Source organism: Penicillium citrinum (assembly GCF_028827155.1).
Source record: "Penicillium citrinum strain IBT 23319 chromosome Unknown utg000003l:1.0-4596430.0:1.0-4598250.0, whole genome shotgun sequence".
NCBI lineage: Eukaryota > Fungi > Ascomycota > Eurotiomycetes > Eurotiales > Aspergillaceae > Penicillium > Penicillium citrinum.
Genome location: NW_026622688.1, coordinates 275,653 through 293,653, shown reverse-complemented (window position 1 = coordinate 293,653; position 18,001 = coordinate 275,653). Strand labels below are relative to the sequence as shown.

General features: G+C 47.2%; 9 protein-coding genes across 9 annotated transcripts; 5 read left to right on the top strand and 4 right to left on the bottom strand.

The window, feature by feature from the left end:
- Positions 1–276: 276 nt before the first annotated feature.
- N7469_003381 (Chromatin modification-related protein eaf3) lies at positions 277–1,811 on the top strand (the record flags this gene model as incomplete). The annotated part of the gene is made up of 4 exons (XM_056642301.1): positions 277–428; positions 687–918; positions 1,202–1,577; positions 1,627–1,811. The coding sequence occupies 4 exons, from the start codon at positions 277–279 to the stop codon at positions 1,809–1,811; spliced, it is 945 nt and encodes a 314-aa protein (XP_056501713.1).
- A 610-nt stretch (positions 1,812–2,421) lies between these two features.
- N7469_003380 (ARMH3 family protein) lies at positions 2,422–4,839 on the bottom strand (the record flags this gene model as incomplete). Its single annotated transcript, XM_056642300.1, has 8 exons — positions 2,422–3,109; positions 3,159–3,569; positions 3,620–3,951; positions 4,005–4,117; positions 4,177–4,330; positions 4,403–4,483; positions 4,547–4,672; positions 4,756–4,839. 8 exons carry the CDS (start codon positions 4,837–4,839, stop codon positions 2,422–2,424), a joined length of 1,989 nt encoding a protein of 662 aa, XP_056501712.1.
- Positions 4,840–5,663: 824 nt separating this feature from the next.
- isa1 (Fe-binding Fe/S cluster assembly protein ISA1) lies at positions 5,664–6,464 on the top strand (the record flags this gene model as incomplete). The annotated part of the gene is made up of 2 exons (XM_056642299.1): positions 5,664–6,336; positions 6,427–6,464. The coding sequence occupies 2 exons, from the start codon at positions 5,664–5,666 to the stop codon at positions 6,462–6,464; spliced, it is 711 nt and encodes a 236-aa protein (XP_056501711.1).
- An 842-nt stretch (positions 6,465–7,306) lies between these two features.
- Positions 7,307–8,296, top strand: N7469_003378 (DSC3 family protein; the record flags this gene model as incomplete). Its single annotated transcript, XM_056642298.1, has 1 exon — positions 7,307–8,296. One exon carries the CDS (start codon positions 7,307–7,309, stop codon positions 8,294–8,296), a length of 990 nt encoding a protein of 329 aa, XP_056501710.1.
- A 313-nt stretch (positions 8,297–8,609) lies between these two features.
- N7469_003377 (v-SNARE protein VTI1) lies at positions 8,610–9,490 on the bottom strand (the record flags this gene model as incomplete). Its single annotated transcript, XM_056642297.1, has 3 exons — positions 8,610–8,697; positions 8,795–9,201; positions 9,311–9,490. The coding sequence occupies 3 exons, from the start codon at positions 9,488–9,490 to the stop codon at positions 8,610–8,612; spliced, it is 675 nt and encodes a 224-aa protein (XP_056501709.1).
- Positions 9,491–10,214: 724 nt separating this feature from the next.
- rvb1 (RuvB family ATP-dependent DNA helicase pontin) lies at positions 10,215–11,800 on the bottom strand (the record flags this gene model as incomplete). Its single annotated transcript, XM_056642296.1, has 4 exons — positions 10,215–10,679; positions 10,748–11,295; positions 11,361–11,580; positions 11,657–11,800. 4 exons carry the CDS (start codon positions 11,798–11,800, stop codon positions 10,215–10,217), a joined length of 1,377 nt encoding a protein of 458 aa, XP_056501708.1.
- Positions 11,801–12,109: 309 nt separating this feature from the next.
- N7469_003375 (mitochondrial 54S ribosomal protein bL28m) lies at positions 12,110–12,778 on the top strand (the record flags this gene model as incomplete). The annotated part of the gene is made up of 1 exon (XM_056642295.1): positions 12,110–12,778. One exon carries the CDS (start codon positions 12,110–12,112, stop codon positions 12,776–12,778), a length of 669 nt encoding a protein of 222 aa, XP_056501707.1.
- Positions 12,779–13,679: 901 nt separating this feature from the next.
- N7469_003374 (putative alpha-1,6-mannosyltransferase subunit) lies at positions 13,680–14,775 on the top strand (the record flags this gene model as incomplete). Its single annotated transcript, XM_056642294.1, has 3 exons — positions 13,680–13,971; positions 14,050–14,483; positions 14,551–14,775. The coding sequence occupies 3 exons, from the start codon at positions 13,680–13,682 to the stop codon at positions 14,773–14,775; spliced, it is 951 nt and encodes a 316-aa protein (XP_056501706.1).
- Positions 14,776–15,162: 387 nt separating this feature from the next.
- On the bottom strand, positions 15,163–16,299 carry N7469_003373 (trans-2-enoyl-CoA reductase (NADPH) TSC13; the record flags this gene model as incomplete). Its single annotated transcript, XM_056642293.1, has 3 exons — positions 15,163–15,842; positions 15,961–16,176; positions 16,263–16,299. The coding sequence occupies 3 exons, from the start codon at positions 16,297–16,299 to the stop codon at positions 15,163–15,165; spliced, it is 933 nt and encodes a 310-aa protein (XP_056501705.1).
- Between the last annotated feature and the right edge of the window lie 1,702 nt (positions 16,300–18,001).

Sequence of the window (18,001 nt, the reverse complement as noted above, 5' to 3'; positions counted from 1 at the left end):
CAGATTGCCTTCTCCTATCAAGATATCGCCCTGCGCTTTGCGGTATCAGCGCAGCTTAAGCATCAATCTGGGCCACAGTTGCTTCATTTGCAATTGAGTCTTGGATATCTGATTAGTATCCTTAATTGCCTCCGGATCTGATTCTGTCAGAGGCAAGTCGAGGTTGTGAACGCGCGCGACACTCACTATCATCTGCCCGAACTCCATCTCTTGGAGGTCTTCTTTATTCCAAGGGGGTATCATCTCTTTTTCTCTGGTATTTAAGCCCCTCTTGCAATGCCTACATCAATGTACACCAAGGACGAAAAAGTCCTTTGCTTCCATCATGAGATTCTTTATGACGCCAAGATCCTTGATGTGAGACATCAAGATGGTGACAAAAAGAACCCTCTCGAGTTTCTCGTCCACTATAAGGGGTGGAAGAATACGTAAGTCTTCTTCCCTTAGCTTACTTTACATCTATCATCTGCCCTTTCGCGTCAAGCCTTGATTTCGCTGGGACGAAGTTTTCGCCCTGAAATCCCGTGGTATAACCTCCTTGCCATCCCTATATGTACCCAAATTCGCCTATCTTGCTGCATTCACGTTGCAACAAGTCTTCTAGTTGCTTTCCCTGTATAGAATAAGCTCTTTTATATCACTGAGTGCGCACTACAACCCCGGAATGATGCTGATAACCTTCACAGCTGGGATGACTGGGTTCTTGAGGACCGCCTTCGCAAGGCCACCGAGGAGAACCGTGAACTAGCCGCAAACTTACGACGTGAAGTCGAGACTTCCACTCGTCGAAATGCCAAAACTAACAAGAATAAACGTGCTCTTTCTGATCGGGACTCAGTCCGTGACAGCGAAGAGCGCGGCAGCTCGGTTCCTGGCCGCGGGAACAAGCGTTCCAAGGGTGAAAATGATATTGAAAAAGTGAGTCGTATTCTACTTCAAGTCTTTTATTTAGTGCACACACTTCTTCGTGTTTGAGTCTCGCGCTCCATTTCCTTTTACCTCTTACTCCCTCCTTCCTTGCCTTCACAACCACCTCTCGTCCCATACAACTCACTGCCCACTCCCATTTCCCATCATGGCACGCATTAAACGTACCCCACTTCGCCCTGATCTACAATTCCATTTGCCTCATATCTCTTACCGGGAATTTGTTCGTCCTTGGTTACGATGCCCTGACTCTCTAACCCCAATCCTCGAGCAGGAAGAGGCTTTCCACACACGCCCATCCATTCGCATTGTGATGCCAGATAACCTAAAGGCGCTTATCGTCGATGACTGGGAGCGCGTCACGAAGAATAGCTCCGTCGTGAAACTCCCCGCCGAGAAGACCATCCGACAAATTTTCCAGGACTGGCGTAGCGAAGAAGAACCCAAACGCAAGGGTAACCGCATCGACATGGATGTCCTTGATGAAGTCATCGCCGGTATGATGGAGTACTTCGACAAGATGCTCGATAAGATCCTTCTGTATCGTTATGAACGACCTCAATACCGAATGTTGCGTAAGAAGCACCAGCCAAATCCAGGCGAGGGACCTGTCGATGTCTACGGTGCCGAGCACCTCATTCGCCTGTTCAGTACGTTTTCCCCCTATCTCTCGCGTGCCATTTCGCTAACGAGCCGCAGGTCTGCTTCCTGAACTTCTCGCCCAAACCAATATGGATCTCCAGTCCACTCAGCGTCTACGTGAAGAACTCTCCAAATTCTCTCTCTGGTTGAGTAAGCATTCGGAGAAATACTTCCGCACTGAGTACATTCCCGTCGAGGAAACATACGAGAAATCGCCCAAGGCTACAAAATCTGCTCGTTAAGCATTTTGACAAGATTGGGCTCGTGAGACTATGTGGTCCCATGCCTTGACTTTCTATTCTCTTCATGTTTTGATTCTCTCTTCACTGCTCTTGTCTGCTCTTTGCTCTTGCATTTGCCTCTGCGTACTTTTCCAGGTCAATTTTAATAGCCGTGCTTTAACAAGCTAGGCTTTTCTTCATATCTTTCTTGTTTGGGGGGGTTATCGGATCGGCAGGCCTCTGTTAGCGAGTGGTTTCATGGGTGACAATAAATAATTCATTCTACGAGTTTGATTTCTCGAAAATTGCGGTCCGGCGTAAGAGCTTCTATGCATCCTCCATTCAAAGGAAAGGAATCAAAAGGTGCCACTACAGTGGCACCTTTTGATTCTGCGACGTCAACCTTGGCTTACTTGGAAGTAGAGACTAACAAGGTTGCCCAACCTTGGGCAACCTTGTCGTTGAAAGACAAATCAGAGGTTTATATCAGATATATTTCTACTGGATATCATGAATAATAACAACAGGTCATCAATCCACCACTCTCACCGCTTGCATCAATGCAAATATACTACATTTTCTCTTCCACAGAACAACTTGATATGGGATATCAATACTCACTCCCCGCCATTCAAGAAACCAATTTCTGCGCATCATCAACAGCACAACGCGCCGCTCTCTTCAACTCACTCTTCCAATCACCCTCTCTCCACCTTGTCCACGCATTCAGTCCCTCCGGTGGCTGGATACTCAGTGTATCATAGCCCTGTTTGATAATTCGGTGAACCTCGCGAGGAGAAAGGTTTTTCTTTTTGATGGATGGTAGTGCGACGGGGATTGGTTCGCCATCTGGTTTAGGGCTTGGGGTCACGGCAGCAGCTTGTTCCCCACCTTCTGAGTGGAAGAGTAAGGTGTAGAAGTGCGTCGAAACGGAGAGCAGGGTATCGACTGCTGCGGCATGAATATTTGATGCTTGGGTAGGAGTAGTTCCTGCCGATTTAGAGTTCCCTTGTGACATGTAGACGTCACGGAACTTTGAGATGACTGGGCCTGTTTCGACGAGTTTGTAGAAAAGGTCATCGTAAGACGCTGGATCCGGGAGGAAAGTGTCGCCTCCTGAGACGCAAAATGCCATTATCTCTGCGAGTGAGTTGGTTAGGAAGTGGATGTGCGGGTTTGAGGCGAGGTCCGTTGCGTAAGTTGTGAGGAAGCGCATGAGAGAGAGAAGGGTGCGCCACAACTCGGACCAGTGGTATGACAAGCGGATTTTGTTGGTTGAGAGGTAGGATAGGAGACGAAGGGTTATGGCAATTGCTTGACTGGGAAATATTAGATTTTATCATGGACATGGAAAGCGAGAGCACTTACGAGTACAGGTTCACGTCTAATCGACGGCGGAGATTGTGTGTAATGGTGTCGATCATGATGTCGAAGATGACAGTTGCTAAGACACGGTCACCGCCAACGACGGGAAGATAGGGCTGTCTCTGCCTGCAGATTCGAACCTTTCGTTTCCCGTCATCGCTGCAAATATGTTTGCATAGAGTTGGGTCTTCGACGAGAATTCGGAGTGTGAATAGACTCAGTTCCGCGTAATGTGCAACTTTGGTGGATCGATAGGCATGCTGTAGAAGATAAGATGACAGAGACAGGAAACTGGCAAATGGTGATTCCTCTGCGTTTTTCTCGGCTTTGGTGTGAACAAGATGGTATCCAAAGAGCTTGTTGGAGTTGGTAAAATCGTAGGTCGCCAGTAGGATGGCGGCTTCTTGAGCAGGGCTAATAGATTGTGAGTAGGTCGTTCTCATCAATCCAAGGAGGATACTTACAGCTCTGCAAACATGACCTTGGCCTCTTCTGCAGTAGGAGGATTCACTTTGTTTGCACCAGGTGCCAAAGCTCGAAGTCCAAAGAAAATCAGAGTGTTCGACAAAGACCAGCCTTCAGGAATATCATCTTGCACGGCAACATAACCATTACGAAGGCCTCCACAAGCCATACCGACACCTTTGGCAACCTTTTGAATGTTTGCCTCATTGACAAAGTCTTCCAGGCGTCGCTGATAGGGGTTTTGAAATTCAAACTTGTTATAGTTTGCCAGAAGCCCCAGCAAAAGAAATGGATCGAAAACCTCAATTGGTTGTTCGGAGTCTTGGATATACTGCGGCAAATTAGCATTCTTGCGATCAATCACTATCACCATGTGTGGCATACCTTCATCATCGACGGGAACAGGTCCCTATGAGTGAAGTACGAGACGAGGCTGGTCTTGTATGCTCCACTGGTCATAGCAATCGCTACACGAACTGCCTTTCGTCGCACCTCGACTGATGGTCATCCTAGTCAGCTATGTTCATCAACAAATTTTGTTGGAGTTGGCACTTACTGCTGGAGCCACTGCGGATGGTGCCGTCTAGGACAGCCACGAAGTCGGAAATGACACGATCGACCTCATCTAGACCTGCCAGAACGGTGATTACATCCGAGCTAGGGTTGGTGTATTTCTTGCTCAAAATACTAGTCAAAAATATAGACAGCGTCTGGAAGTGGTGGAGTGGCGTCAGTTATCTAAAATAATTCGGGTTAAAGAACAGGAGAAGTTGGCCACTCACATCCAATGCATGACCATCGCTAGGAGCAGCATTAGAAGCTGCTTCACGGATAGCCCGTGAGAACAAATGCCGAGTTTGAGTCTGTAGGGCTGAAGATTAGCGCTATGCGCGGGTCCAATAACCAGATCGAGGCAAGACACTGACCTGTAAGCCTAACGTCTCATCGGGACTCAACCCGTCTAGTAGAGCATGTAATTTACTGGGATCAGGAGGCAGAAGGAAGAACTCTCTCCAAAAGCCCTCGGAGGGCTCCTCTGCGTCATCGGCCGGCTAGTGCAGAGATATCAATATCAATATCAATATTGGGCTGTGAGCTTAAGGCTCACATCTCACATGGAGGGGGGGGGACATACTTTGAAAAGCGATTCATACAGCTGGACGACTTTCGGCTGGAATATCTCTGGTCGACTCTGCTGGGTGAGAGGAGAGGCTTCCATTGTCAAGCAGTGATCTGCAATGACCACAAATCCAGAATTGATACACTGATGTATGAGGACTTCTTTGAAGCGAGTCGTGTCGAGTCCATGCTTGGCACCAGCCACTTTGTCAGCGGATCCAGCCACATGTCCTTTTTAACTATGGAGAGTCTTTCAATCTGATCTTATTTTCGTATGTAGATTTTGGGTTATGAATGCTGATCAATCTGATGCTAATATGATATCTTATTATGGTTACTAGTATACTTCATACTACTCTCTCACACAGTCGATTTGACAACATTGTGATCTCATGGCTAGTTTGCAGTGAAACTAAAAAGCGTTCCTGCTTTTCCTCCGAAGATCGGGGAGATCTTCAAAAAGATCGGATGACTCAGCTGCCGATAGCCGGCCAACGTCACAGTAGTTGAGCGTGGTAGATTACACATGCAATTCTCTCTAGTTAACTAACCTTTTCTTTAACAGACCATATTATAGAAAATAAAGAAAATAAAATATATCAATATGGTAGAGACTATAAATAATTACTGATCAGCTCATCCAATCACTAATGACTCATTCCTCGCATCAACCACAACAAAGTGGCGCCACCGACAGTCTTCAAATACCTCAATGCTGATTGGTTTCAGCAGGTCATGCAACTGCCTTACCTAATCGCTCCCCGAGGTCACGGAGAACTCCTCAGAACTCAAGTTGTTAATCACCCACAACTTCCTTTCTTCTTCTCACATTCACCCACCACATTGCCTTGAGCCAGCGTTCCCATGCGTGTATAATCATCTCTATCAACCTTTTCGACTCGACTGTCCTTCTTCTTCCTCAATATGAGTTTTTGCAACACCATGCAACGTTCAGTGACATCATCCGCCACCCTCCTCCGCTTGCTGAAGCCCTCGGGCCAGCAATGCCAGGCTCTACGCTCTTTCTCTTCTTATGGAAACGCCTATCAGTCCTCTAAGCGTGATATGCAAACGGCTACTGCCTACCGTCCACACACTCTCCCATCATCTTTCCCGCCGCCTCAACGCACGGACAGTGTGGAATCATCCATCTCAGCGGAATTTCCCCTCCCTTCAAAATCGACACAGAAGTCTTCACAATCAGAACAATCCCGACCCAGTCTGCGAGAGGCCGAATCTCAGAAACCCAAGCCCGCCTCTACAGCCCCACCGAAGACTTACCCGAAACCCCGTCGCCCGCTTCGGGCAAGAAAAGCTGCCATGAAATTGACTCCCATCGCCACACAACAACTTCGCAAACTGATGGATCAGCCGGAACCGAAATATATTCGAGTTGGTGTGAAGAACCGCGGTTGCTCCGGTCTCGCCTATCATCTCGAGTACGTGGAGAAGCCGGCAAAGTTTGATGAAATCGTTGAGCAGGATGGCGTGAAGGTTTTGATCGACAGTAAAGCTCTTTTCAGTATCATTGGCAGTGAAATGGACTGGCATGAAGACAAGCTGAGTAGGAGATTCGTTTTCCGCAACCCCAACATCAGTAAGTTTTCCCCGGGAAAAACCTAAACCATGACCCACAGGGCGGCCACGTCCCTAATTAGTGCAATATCAATACTAACAATGCTTACAGAGGAGGAATGCGGCTGCGGAGAATCCTTCATGGTCTAAAAATTCATTTCAAAACGGTTTCTTTTCTTCGATTTTAACTCGGCGTCTTCTTTCGCGGTGCATCGGACGGCGTTTTGATACGGTTTCGCGGGATTCTGGCCATTCTTTCTTTATTGGCCCGGTACATACGCTTGATATCCAGTCGATATTTTCTCCACTTTGTTTTATACCGGTATTTGCCGGTCTTATCTGTCGCGAGGGATATGGAATAAAGGGCTGGCTATGCTTAGAGAGCTCTCTTCCCCTATGAGGAATTTCGTTAAATTGCGACTTTCCGATCGCTACTAAGATTAGCTTTCCAGATTATGTGACATTAAATGTTTGTACTATGGAATAGACTAGTTCAATTGACATGATGAAACGACATTCTTCCACCTGATCTAGCTGTGAAATAAAAGTGCGATGATTAAAGCTGAGACATGTTCGTGAGCTCAGACTCCACTTGTGATTCAAGTATGCTATATTCCGTGATAGTTGATAGTATTAACATAGAATTTACCTTAAAAAAGCATCTAGTAGTTCTAGAGTCTGGGGTGGTCAACGAGCAAACGGGAATGAATATCTTTAGTAGAGTGACTGAGTTGCGCTCATCAAACCAATACAAAGATTAATACGTAGAATAGTTTGAACAAATAGAATCCAGCATACAATTCTAATCTTTTCTATATAAATTCCAAGTTGTCCGATCAAACTGGCTGATGGCTTACGTCACATGATGGCTAGCATCGGATGTATCCTTGACCATCTTCAACCATACTCAAACATCCAACATCCAACATCAATTCACCCCGAAGGAACGATTTGACGACCCGTTAAATGATTTGCCATTAAACACACCAACAATGGCATCACCAGCCTTCCTAACTGCAGAGGGGACCACCGACCCCGCAGACGTCCTCATAACCGTCCGCTTCTCCGCGTCCATCCCAGACCTCCCCCTCGATGTCTCCGAACCACAAAAAGCAACAGGCGCCGGCCTCAAACAATTAATCCGCGCAAATCTACCAAAAGAGCTCTCCTCCCACCGACTCCGTCTCATCTACGCTGGCCGTGGTCTAGAAGATTCAATAGCCCTATCAATCTCCCTAAAACTACCCCCATCTCCAACACGTACACCCCGTCCAGCCGAGGATTCAGAAGAAGACTCCCGATCTGAAACCGGCAATGGGAAAAATAAAGGCAAACAACCCATTCGAGATAATCGACCGAGGATATATATTCACTGTTCTATTGGAGACATCGCATTGTCGGAGGTAGATCTCGCGGCCGAAGCATCAATCGCTTCAACGGACCTTTTACAGAGACAAAAAGATGAAGAGCGGTTAGACTCTAAAAATGGCTCTTCATTATTTACTTCTAAAACTTCCACTTCGCAATCTGAAGCACCTCCGCCTCCCACGACGACTCCGGCTCCTCGCGGTTTTGACCGTCTCCTCTCGGCTGGATTTACGCCTTCGGAGGTAACTGCGCTACGCTCGCAGTTCCTTGCTGTACAGTCTGTTTCTCGGACGCCGGATACCATGCCCTCTGGTGAGGAGTTGCGGGATCTTGAAGATCGGTGGATGGATGAGGGGAGTACGGGGGTAAATGTTGGGGCGGATGGTGGTGGGGGTGGGGGTGGGATTGGTGAGGATGATGGGGGGTTTGGGTCTGGTTCTAGGAGTGCGATGGATGATATGCTTTGGGGTGCTGTTATGGGGTTCTTTTGGCCTATTGGTTGTGCTATGTGGTTGAGGAGGGAGGAGGGTGTTTGGAGTTGGAGGAAGGGAGTTGCTGTCTTTGTGGGTGTGCTTGTTAATGCGGCTTTTGGTACGATGAGGATCATGAATTGATTCATGGGCATTTAAAATTTTTTTTATTCCTTTGATCTGCTTTTGCGAGATACCCAATTTTTGTTATTATCAGCAGACTCAACTGTTCTAAAGTTATAGATATACGAGTTTATGCCAATTTGTGATTACCAGATCGTCTATAACTTGTAATGTTCGATTGCAGGTGAGATTCTGCTGCATCAAGGTTCGATTACACGTTTCGAAATTTCTGAGCCAAGACAGCACCTGACAATTGTTCGAAGAAGATCTAACATACAATATCCATGAAAAGTAAAAAAATGAACTCAGAATTATAACGCCATAGACCCTGCCGCTAATGGAACTTGCTGTAAATGACGGCGATGATAAGAAGAACAAGGACCGTAATAATAGCAATGGTAATTATCCGATTCGTAGCCATCCTATTGAATAAGTTAGACCATGATATTATAAGACACGCAAAGTCCCGAACTTATACAAAGACCACGGAGGAGAATCAGGGTACGAGGGGATCATTACCTACGGGCCATGCCCCTCAAAGTTTTGATACTAGTATCAACATAGCCTTCGCTTTGGTGCAGATTATCGCGAGTATGCTGAATCGTCTGTCGCTGCACATATAGATCGCCCAACGTGCCGCGCGCAATATCCTCCGTCTCCAGCGCCATGCGTTGACTATCTTGGAGTCTTGCAGAACTGCGTTCTAGTCGATCTGTTCCTGAGAGAAGTTGCTGGCGTTGCTCCAAATGCTCATCTTGTGGTTCGTCGGTGTATCGTTCACCAAATAGAGCATTACGGTCATCGATAAGGGTCTTCATCTTGCGCTTTATTTCATCGATATCGGTCGAGTAGTTCCGAAAGCGTTGATTGACTTTTGATCGTGCTTCTGATGGTATGTTTTGCTTCTCCATGCGCATTTGGTCAAGCTATATAGGGGAAATCGGTGTGGTTAGTGGACTGGTTCTGGAATCCTGCTCGCGTGCGACTGGGCTGTGGGGTATGCTACAGCCTGTTCGATATACATGAAATACTCACCAATTCTGTTGCCTCATCTAGTACCTGCTCCGCTTGTCGGATTGCATTCTTGCGCTGCTCGCCGCTGGCCTCGGCAATCTGGTCCAGCTTCTGGTTCAGATCGGCTTGTACAAGTTTCAGCTCATTCTCATAGCTAGCAAACATCTCTGATCCCGCATCTGTGTCCAGGGGTGTCGACATTTTGGTGCTTATTTTCTGCAAAGAATGTGGTTTGGAAAGGGGAGTGCGTGTTGCGACTGGTTGAGGTGACGGTGCCGGTCTTCAACCGCAGGCTCCACTGTTAATCCTGGGGTCGAGCAACAAGATAGTTCCACCGGAGAGTGAGTGTGGCGAAAGGTCAAAGATCCCTTCAAGTGTCGGATAGTGCGGGTTTAACGAGGTATTCGTTCGGTCACTGGTAAATCCTTCGGTGTCGTCGAATGCTGAAACAATAGCAGAGAGCGTGGAGTTGAATTGGAGGCTGGGGGGGGGGGGGAATCGAATGACGATTTAAGGTCCCACACGTGATCTGCGCCGAGGCCGGGTTGCATTTACTTAGCGTGCATTTCCGTACATTGTGATTCCATGTTCGAGAACGAGAATATTAAGTCTAGTGTGTGATAAAGTGCTTTTTAATTGTGCTTATTCAAGTTTATAGAAAATTATCAGGGGTTGTATTTATCTGAGCATGTACCATGTAGCAGGAGATTCCCCTAGACATTCTACAATTTTACTTGAAACGGCCAACAGATCAATCGGGTAACATCAGATAGCATTAGCATAAAATTTCAGGCCTACGCAAGATCCGCCTTTTCACAGAAACAAAATAGAGAATAAAATCAAAATACCCCAATGGTATACATGACAGATCATCGAACTCCTTCTTTTTCCCTTTGTTCAAAATTTCTCCGGCTGTCTAGATCATTTAGAGAAGGAATTTGCTGCTATCCTGGTTGACGATCGAAGCACTGCGCTTGGCATCCAAGAACAAGTCTTCGCATTCGACAACGTCGGCCACCTCAATACCATTAGGATGTCCGTTGACGCGTGCAAGAATGCTAGCTGGTGTCATTAGTTGCAAAGCGTACCGCAAGCTGACCTTGCTACCATGCTCGGCAATCTTATCTTGCGCAGGCTCGGTGATGTTAAGACCCTCAGTCTTTGCGCGGAGTCGAATGATAGTCTTGATCTCGTCGGGGGAGTAAGGGTTTGTGGGGATGATCAGAAGGCGGGCAAGCAGGTCAGGTGGGATACCGTGTGCGGCACTGATATCGTCGGTGCCACGAATTACAGTGTGACCACGGTTAGAGGCAAGAATGACAATAGGAGAGATAGAGGACTCCAAAGCGCGGTTCAGATATGTGAAGCATTCAATATCGAGCATGTGGACCTTGAAAGATGTCAGCTGTGCACAGAGAGCGGACTAAAGTGACCCAACACTGAAATTGTTCAACGTACCTCATCAATGAAAAGAACACCAGGAACAAGCTCAGCGACACCCTGATCGATATACCGGTTGACAACCTTGTTGATCTCTTGTCGTAGCTTGTCCGTAATCTCGGTCTTCTTCGGCTTCATAAGTTGGCCCATCATGCTCATGACATCCTGTCCACCTTGCGGCCGGGCGTTGGCCATGTCCAGATCGTGAAGTGTGACATCCTGCACAATCTCCTTCTTCTTGTGAACCTCGCCCTTAGGAACAGGGACATATTCTTCCGCCTCGAGGTCGAATTCGGTGGCGTAGGCGTCGGAACGGCCAACGCGCTTGCAGGCACCAGTGTTGGCTTCAATATAGATGACATCTCCAACGGTGACACGCTCCTTCTGAATAGCCTCGTAGATACTAGGATCCAGACGAAGCTTCTTGGTACCCTTGGCAGATTTCAAGCCAATTATCAGGTGGCTGATGGTGCGGCCGTAACCACCCAGCGGGTTCTCTGTCTCTTCGGGCGTGAGCTCGGTCACCTCACCCTCATAAACCTCCTTCGTTTCGCGAACGCGCAATCCTAATACATGTTAGCTCCAGGCACAGCTACCCCCCGTTCATATTCTTATTTGGATCATCTCGTACCAATTGCCCTCCGAAAGTTTTCCATCAAAGCCTCTGTCTTCTTGACCTCCGCAGAGTAGATCTCACTGCCGACAATCGGGCAGAAGGGAACCTTTGTTCCCAGCTCTTGTGATACAGCCAGAGCAAGAGCAGTCTTTCCAGTACCGGGTCCACCGGCAAGTAGAACTGCACGGCCAGCCATCTTCTTGGCTTTAATTAGATCGACAACCACGCCGCATGCCTATTGAATAGCAAGTTGATAGTCAGTCTCTCGTTCGATCCAGAAGCAAAGTATACGCAAGAGCATCCTTTCTCACCTCTCGCGCAGATGATTGACCGACGAATCCATCGCCCATGATCTCGGAAGTGCCATCAGCGCGCAAACCCAGGCCCCGGATATGAGTATGCGCGGCAGTCCTGTTCTCGCGCGAGTTGCCCTTGACTTCACTGATTTGAACCATGATTGCAGGATCGGGGAGGCTCCGTAGCCACCGGTGAGAAGCGGGAAAAGGGAATCAATGGGATAGAGTAAAGGTGGTTGGATCCAAGACAAGCTTGAACGAGAGTATCAAATCAATCGAAATCGGGTAAATGCGATGGTTCTCGTTGCGTCTTTCTCTCTTCTGCTGGAAATTCGCGAGGCAAGGAGATCAGCGCAGCCACTCACCGCGGGCGTGCCTCAAGGCGGTCAGCAACCCCCAAAATTCCTCCGTTGGAACTTCCTCGCGATTGTTCCATTCCGTCTCAATTGACCAACTCACTTTTTTCCAATGGCTGCAATCCACGCTCGGTCTGCCATGGCAGCTCCGTTTTCTCTTTCTTCGGCATTTCGCAATCTCGCCCTTTCGACTCCCAAGCGTTCCTTTTCCACGACATTGGCTCCCAAGTCTAATAAGCCTCTCCCCGAAAACGTCCCACCCTATCCTTATGGCGCAAAGCAATGGTACAAGCAGGCCGATACGGGCCTTTACGGCGGCTCAATGATTCGATTTGGTAATAAGATCTCCGACGGTCGCAACAAGGGCAAGACTCGCCGCAGCTGGAAGCCCAACGTTCGTCGCAAGAAGCTGTACAGCGATGCTCTCGAAGAACACCTTTTCATCAAGGTCACCCGCAAAGCGCTACGCACAATTGAGAAGGAGGGAAGCCTCGACAACTATCTTTTGGGAAATCAACCTGGCCGTATCAAGGAGCTCGGCATGTTCGGGTGGAAGCTTCGGTGGCAGATCATGCAGACTCCGAAGATGCAAGAACAATTCCAAGAACAACGACAGAAGATGGGACTTCCTGAGCCACAGTCGTTCGAGGAGTGGATTAAAGAGAGAGAGGATGAGGTGCAGGCGAAGATTCAAGAGCGACTCAATATCAAGTCCGAGACGACACCGCGCCGGAAGGGCCAAGCCGACCCCCAGAGGATGGCTCAGTTGTCTTCCCAGTGATTCCAACGTCTATTATTTTGATTGAGATACCTACGGGCTCTTTTTTTCTCTATGTTTTTTTTTTTCTTTATTTGTTGGTGTCATACTCTGGACGGACGCTACTCTTATTGTACCATTAACGCAAATAAGCGGTTCACGCTCTTGAGCATCTCTTTTACTCCGAGGCTAGTTGCCCTGCGCGTTCTCCCTGTTCGACACCATGAAAGCGAGGATTATGTATGGGTTACCGACTTGGCCTGCATGTTAAAATCATGTGTACTTATATTACAATATCATTTGCATTTGTTACATTTAATCTCCCATTACACTGGTATTCTTGGTTTAATCAATACTAGTACTTTATACTAGTGACTTTAATATGATAATTACCAGCTTCGTGGCTGTTCGAATTTGATTTCATGGACCACATTGATCACAGCTGAGAACTCCATTGGCGGTGCAGCTTTACAATTGAAGTTCGTACATCATGGTGCTGGTGCTTCCATATAAAACAATGGTGTAGATCATTCGTATATATCCCTGCCAAGATGCTTCAAGTTGACATCGTGCAAATAGATTATGTGCTCAATGATCAGACAGTATTCAAATCCTTGAATATATATATATATATATATAATCAATATATCCAAATTTCTCAATGATTAGTAGCTTTATAAGTAGGTGAGCTTGAAATGGTCTTTTGAAGAAAGATAAGAAAAACCGTTGGAATGCGCGCGCAACGAGATCTGCCCGGATTCGGAGGACTTCAACCATCCAACCTCAACCGTGGAACTTCCCACTTTCAACCCTCTCGGCAATCAATTCCCCTGTGAAGTAACTGTCTAGTATTCTAATGATATGATCTATATCGTCTGATTCTATCATATCCCCGGCAATTTAGCGCTGGGAATCATCCCTTGCCATGCAGTTCGCTCTACCTCCGCGGAGGAGCCCTCACCTTCTTCCCATCGCTCCCTCGACTCGACTGCCATATCACCGCAGAAAACAGCTAAAGACAGTCGCTATTTTCGCGATCGCTATCATCTCAATTATCTACCTCCTCTCCCACTTCACTTTCTCGAGCTCGTCGTCGGCTGTAGCTCCCGCTGGTACTACGGGTGTTGTGATTGTTACGGTTCTAGATCGGAAATCCTTAAGTGAAGGCTTCATTAAGAAGATTGTGACCAATCGCGAAGACTATGCCAAACGTCATGGTAAGATCTGAATTTCGAAACAGTTGTAAAAGGCTATATATCTGTGAGATACACTGACCGTGTTACACACCATAATAGGCTATACGAACTTCTTTGCAAGCAGCTCCGATTATGAGGAAGCTGTTGGTGATGCACCGCGAAGTTGGGGAATAATTCCTGCAGTTCGACATGCTATATCCAAGCATCCACGCTCCAAATACTTCTTCTACCTGAGTGCCCATGCTCTCATCATGAATCCCACTCAGTCTCTCAAGTCTCACCTGTTAGATCGGGGTAAACTCGAATCGGTGATGATGAAGGACGCACCCATCGTTCCGCCAGATAGCATCATCAAGACATTCGCACACCTCAAGGAAAAAGATGTGGACTTGATCATCACGCAGGACAGTGAGGACCTCAGCCCTGGCAGTTTTATCCTGAGGAATGGCGATTTTGCGCGCTTTTTTCTCGATCTTTGGTTTGATCCGTTGTATCGCAGCTATAATTTTGCAAAAGCCGAGACTCATGGCCTGGTAAGCTTCATTTCTCTGATGAACCGTATTGAAGATCGATAGTGGGACTTTGGTTGACATTTTCTAGGATCATATTATTCAATGGCATCCAACAGTACTTGCCCGAACGGCGCTGGTACCACAGCGGTTCCTGAATGCTTATAGCAAAGATTCACCCAGTGCTTCTGCAGATGGTACTTATAAGGATGGGGATCTCGTGCTTCGCTTTCCTGGATGTGAGGCCAAAGGTGGGGATTGCGAGGAGATGGATCCATATTACATGCTCTGGCAGAAAAAGGTCAAAAGTGCTTGAAACCTCTGATCTAAAATTATTATCATATTGCGTTATTTATGACTTGCCAATTTGGCATGTTTGGGGTTTTCGGTTTGTTCGGCAACAATTTTATACATAGCGAGGTTTGTTTTTCTAGATTTGGCGTCCATGGATTGAAAAGGAAAACATGATCATTATTTCTTTTATGTTCAGATAAAATACATGCTTCATAATATAACGCTTTAGCATGTTCCCGTGAACCCCCCTTCCTCCCATATAGATATTAAACCAGCCCATTCTTCTCGGTATGGCAGAAAGTATATGCCAAACTAGACTTGTCACTTTCATTTTCAGCACCTCGACCCCGATTCATAGGTAAATCTTAAATCCTGTCAATGTCTTGTAGAAAGGTGTACAAGAGATCCTTTAACAGAGACCAGCGATCAGGACAGTACGCTTCTTCTTGTACTTATCGCCAAAGTCCTTACGGTAACGAACTTCCTTCTTCCAGGCCCAGCTCCACATTTGAAGGCCACCAACAAGAGTGAAAATGATCACACTCCAGTTCAGCTGACTAACCAGGTAGATACCCAACCAAGCGAAAATCTCGAACATATAGTTGGGGCAGGTAACCCAGTTAAACCCGAAGCCCTGGGGAATGCCACGCTCAGTGGTACCGGGGCGACGGAGATCACGCAGAATCAGGTGGGCATTGAAGTTGAAGATCTCGCTGAAAGTGAAAATAGCAAGACCGGCATACACGAGAGCTTGGTTGGGCTCGGATGTAGCGGCGGCAGCGTCAGGACGGAAGACCCAGTAGGCGATGTTAAAACCGGCCAGCACCCAGTAGTGAGCGCTATTCTTGAAGATATTGCGAGCAGGCATTGTGGCGCTGCTGAAGCGGTGCACGAAGATAGTTTCATACTCGCGCTTCAGGAAGTGCAGGGTCAAAAGGACGCAGACCAGGAGTTGAGTGTCGGAGGGAGCGGGAATAGTGTCGTAGTTGAAGTAGAGTAGCGGGCGCAGGGGGAATAGAAACAGGGCGGGAATCAAGAGAGGACCGAGGTACTCAATGATAAAAACGGTGCGCCAGGCAATCTGGGGTCCTGTTGGATTGCTTGTTAGGTCATGAGTCTGTGAATTGCGGGGTGTTGCCCACGGCGGTTTGCTCGCGTGTTCCGCTGCCAATGTAATTATATCTATTCCGAACGGTATTCAACGTACCTAGATCCTTGATATGAATCACGCTTGACTCTCGAAGACCGGTCTCCTCAATAGTTGTGCCCTTGGTATTAGGGACGACGCTGCGATCACTTCCCTTGGTGATTCGAAGACGGTGGACGGAAGTGCCGGAGACATCGGCGAGCATGGTGTGCAGGTCCTCGCCAGAAGCATTCAAAGCAATAGTGAGCTCCTTGGGGAGCCTCCGGATGGGCTTGCCTGTTACATTGTCAGTGTCTGAATGCCTGTTGGGATTATCCCCTAAAGTCGTGAGATGCTGCTGTTTAGGTATTGTATAAGCTTACCCCGAGGCTCGACGGTGAGGGTAATCTTGGATGCCATTGTATGTTGACTGGCTCCGATATGGAAGTCAAAGAGATCCTAGTCAACTTTAAGAGGACCTGGTGAGCTTTGTTGAGGTCGCACGAAGCACCAAGAAATTGTTGACGATCGCATTCGTCGACCTCGGTATATATCACGTGATATATATGCCTGAGGCAGATGTTATGCCTCAAAATGATCGAGTATACAACACATAGCAGATAGTTGGTTACATGGTTAATAGTTACTACGTAATTGTTGTGAAGTTATGGGAAACTAATACTGATGCTTCAAGGTGCGCATCTTTAGTGGGGAAACCAAAGTCTAAGGCATCCCTCCAACAGCACAACAACCCATGCTCAGGCCTCTTCTCGTCGGATCTGCCATCAGCACGCTAAACGGGCCGTTCTTCAGCTATGACAATGGTATGTTGCTCATTCGCTGTTCTCCCCCAGAGATCCATCAGCCGAATCTCGGAGAAGGGCTTTTTCAGCTGTACCAAAGACATAAACTAGTCAAATCCAGCAGCCCCCAATTTTTCCTCTGCAACCTGGGATTTGTGAAACTGAAAATATGGAAATGCATGTCTTTCACTGCAAAGACTGAACAGAATCTGGGGGCCAAATCGACTGTTCGTTGCCTGGATCCAATTCCAAATGCCCTGTCCCCTTCCTGGGGCAACCCATCAGGCCAGGCTGAGCAACAACGCGGCTGTGCAGCAAAAAGCATCGGTTAGTCTGACCGAATAATGTGGCCAATCAGCTCCACAAATGTGATACTCTGCTGGTCTGGCTGAGGTTAGATTTCTAATAATCCAGACTATTGGTCAATTAAAATATTAATATCTGACACGCATTTTGCACGCAGACAGAGTATCTTCGGAACGAGTTGACAATACAATATGTGAAGTATGTACATAGATGGTCAGTACATACATAAATAACAGTTACCAGTTGACAGCGGGGCCAGCTGCAGATCGCCAGTGGACAACTGGTGAACATCGAGCTGTCATTGTACCAATGATAGCCAAATAAAATGCCCCATTGGACACTGCTACCACGAGGGTACCAGGTCTGAAATGAGTCGTTCTTGTAAGTAGTCTACAGCCAAGATGAATAAATCAGCTCATTAACTCACCTTCCCAGAGTGGTACTGTACATGATGACTATCATAAACAGCTTTGGAAAAATGAACATCATCCTTTCTCACGTGTGATTCGACGCACGAATAAGGAGAGCCCCATTGTTCATATTACGGTGGGGCTGTCGTCTGTCTTTTCCCATGCAAAGTCCAAGGCGCACAGCTGGGTGGTTAGGGTTGTGGCGCTAGATGACAGACTATCACCGGATCAAGCAAAGTGTCCAAAAAAACTATGGAGTATCTGCCTGAGGTACGGCTGAGTAGCCCCGGCCGTATTTGCCCAGGTATTTGGCCCTCGGATTACGCCGTTGGAAAGGTATAATAGCCCCAATATCCTCCGAAGTATCCGCATAGAAATTTACTGCTCTCTCTTTTGACAATACCTCGTGTTCGTCTACTTCTGTACTCTTTGGCTCACGTTTTTTCTCTAAAAGCATTGCAGCCCTCTGTATACTTCTGGTTTGGGTCCGAAGACCACTAGCCAAGTCAACTTTCACAAGACTATCAGCGACTGTGTTCTGATATTTGAATTGGTATGACGCCTTCCTTCTGCTTCAATTTCTATTATCTATCCGACCACAGA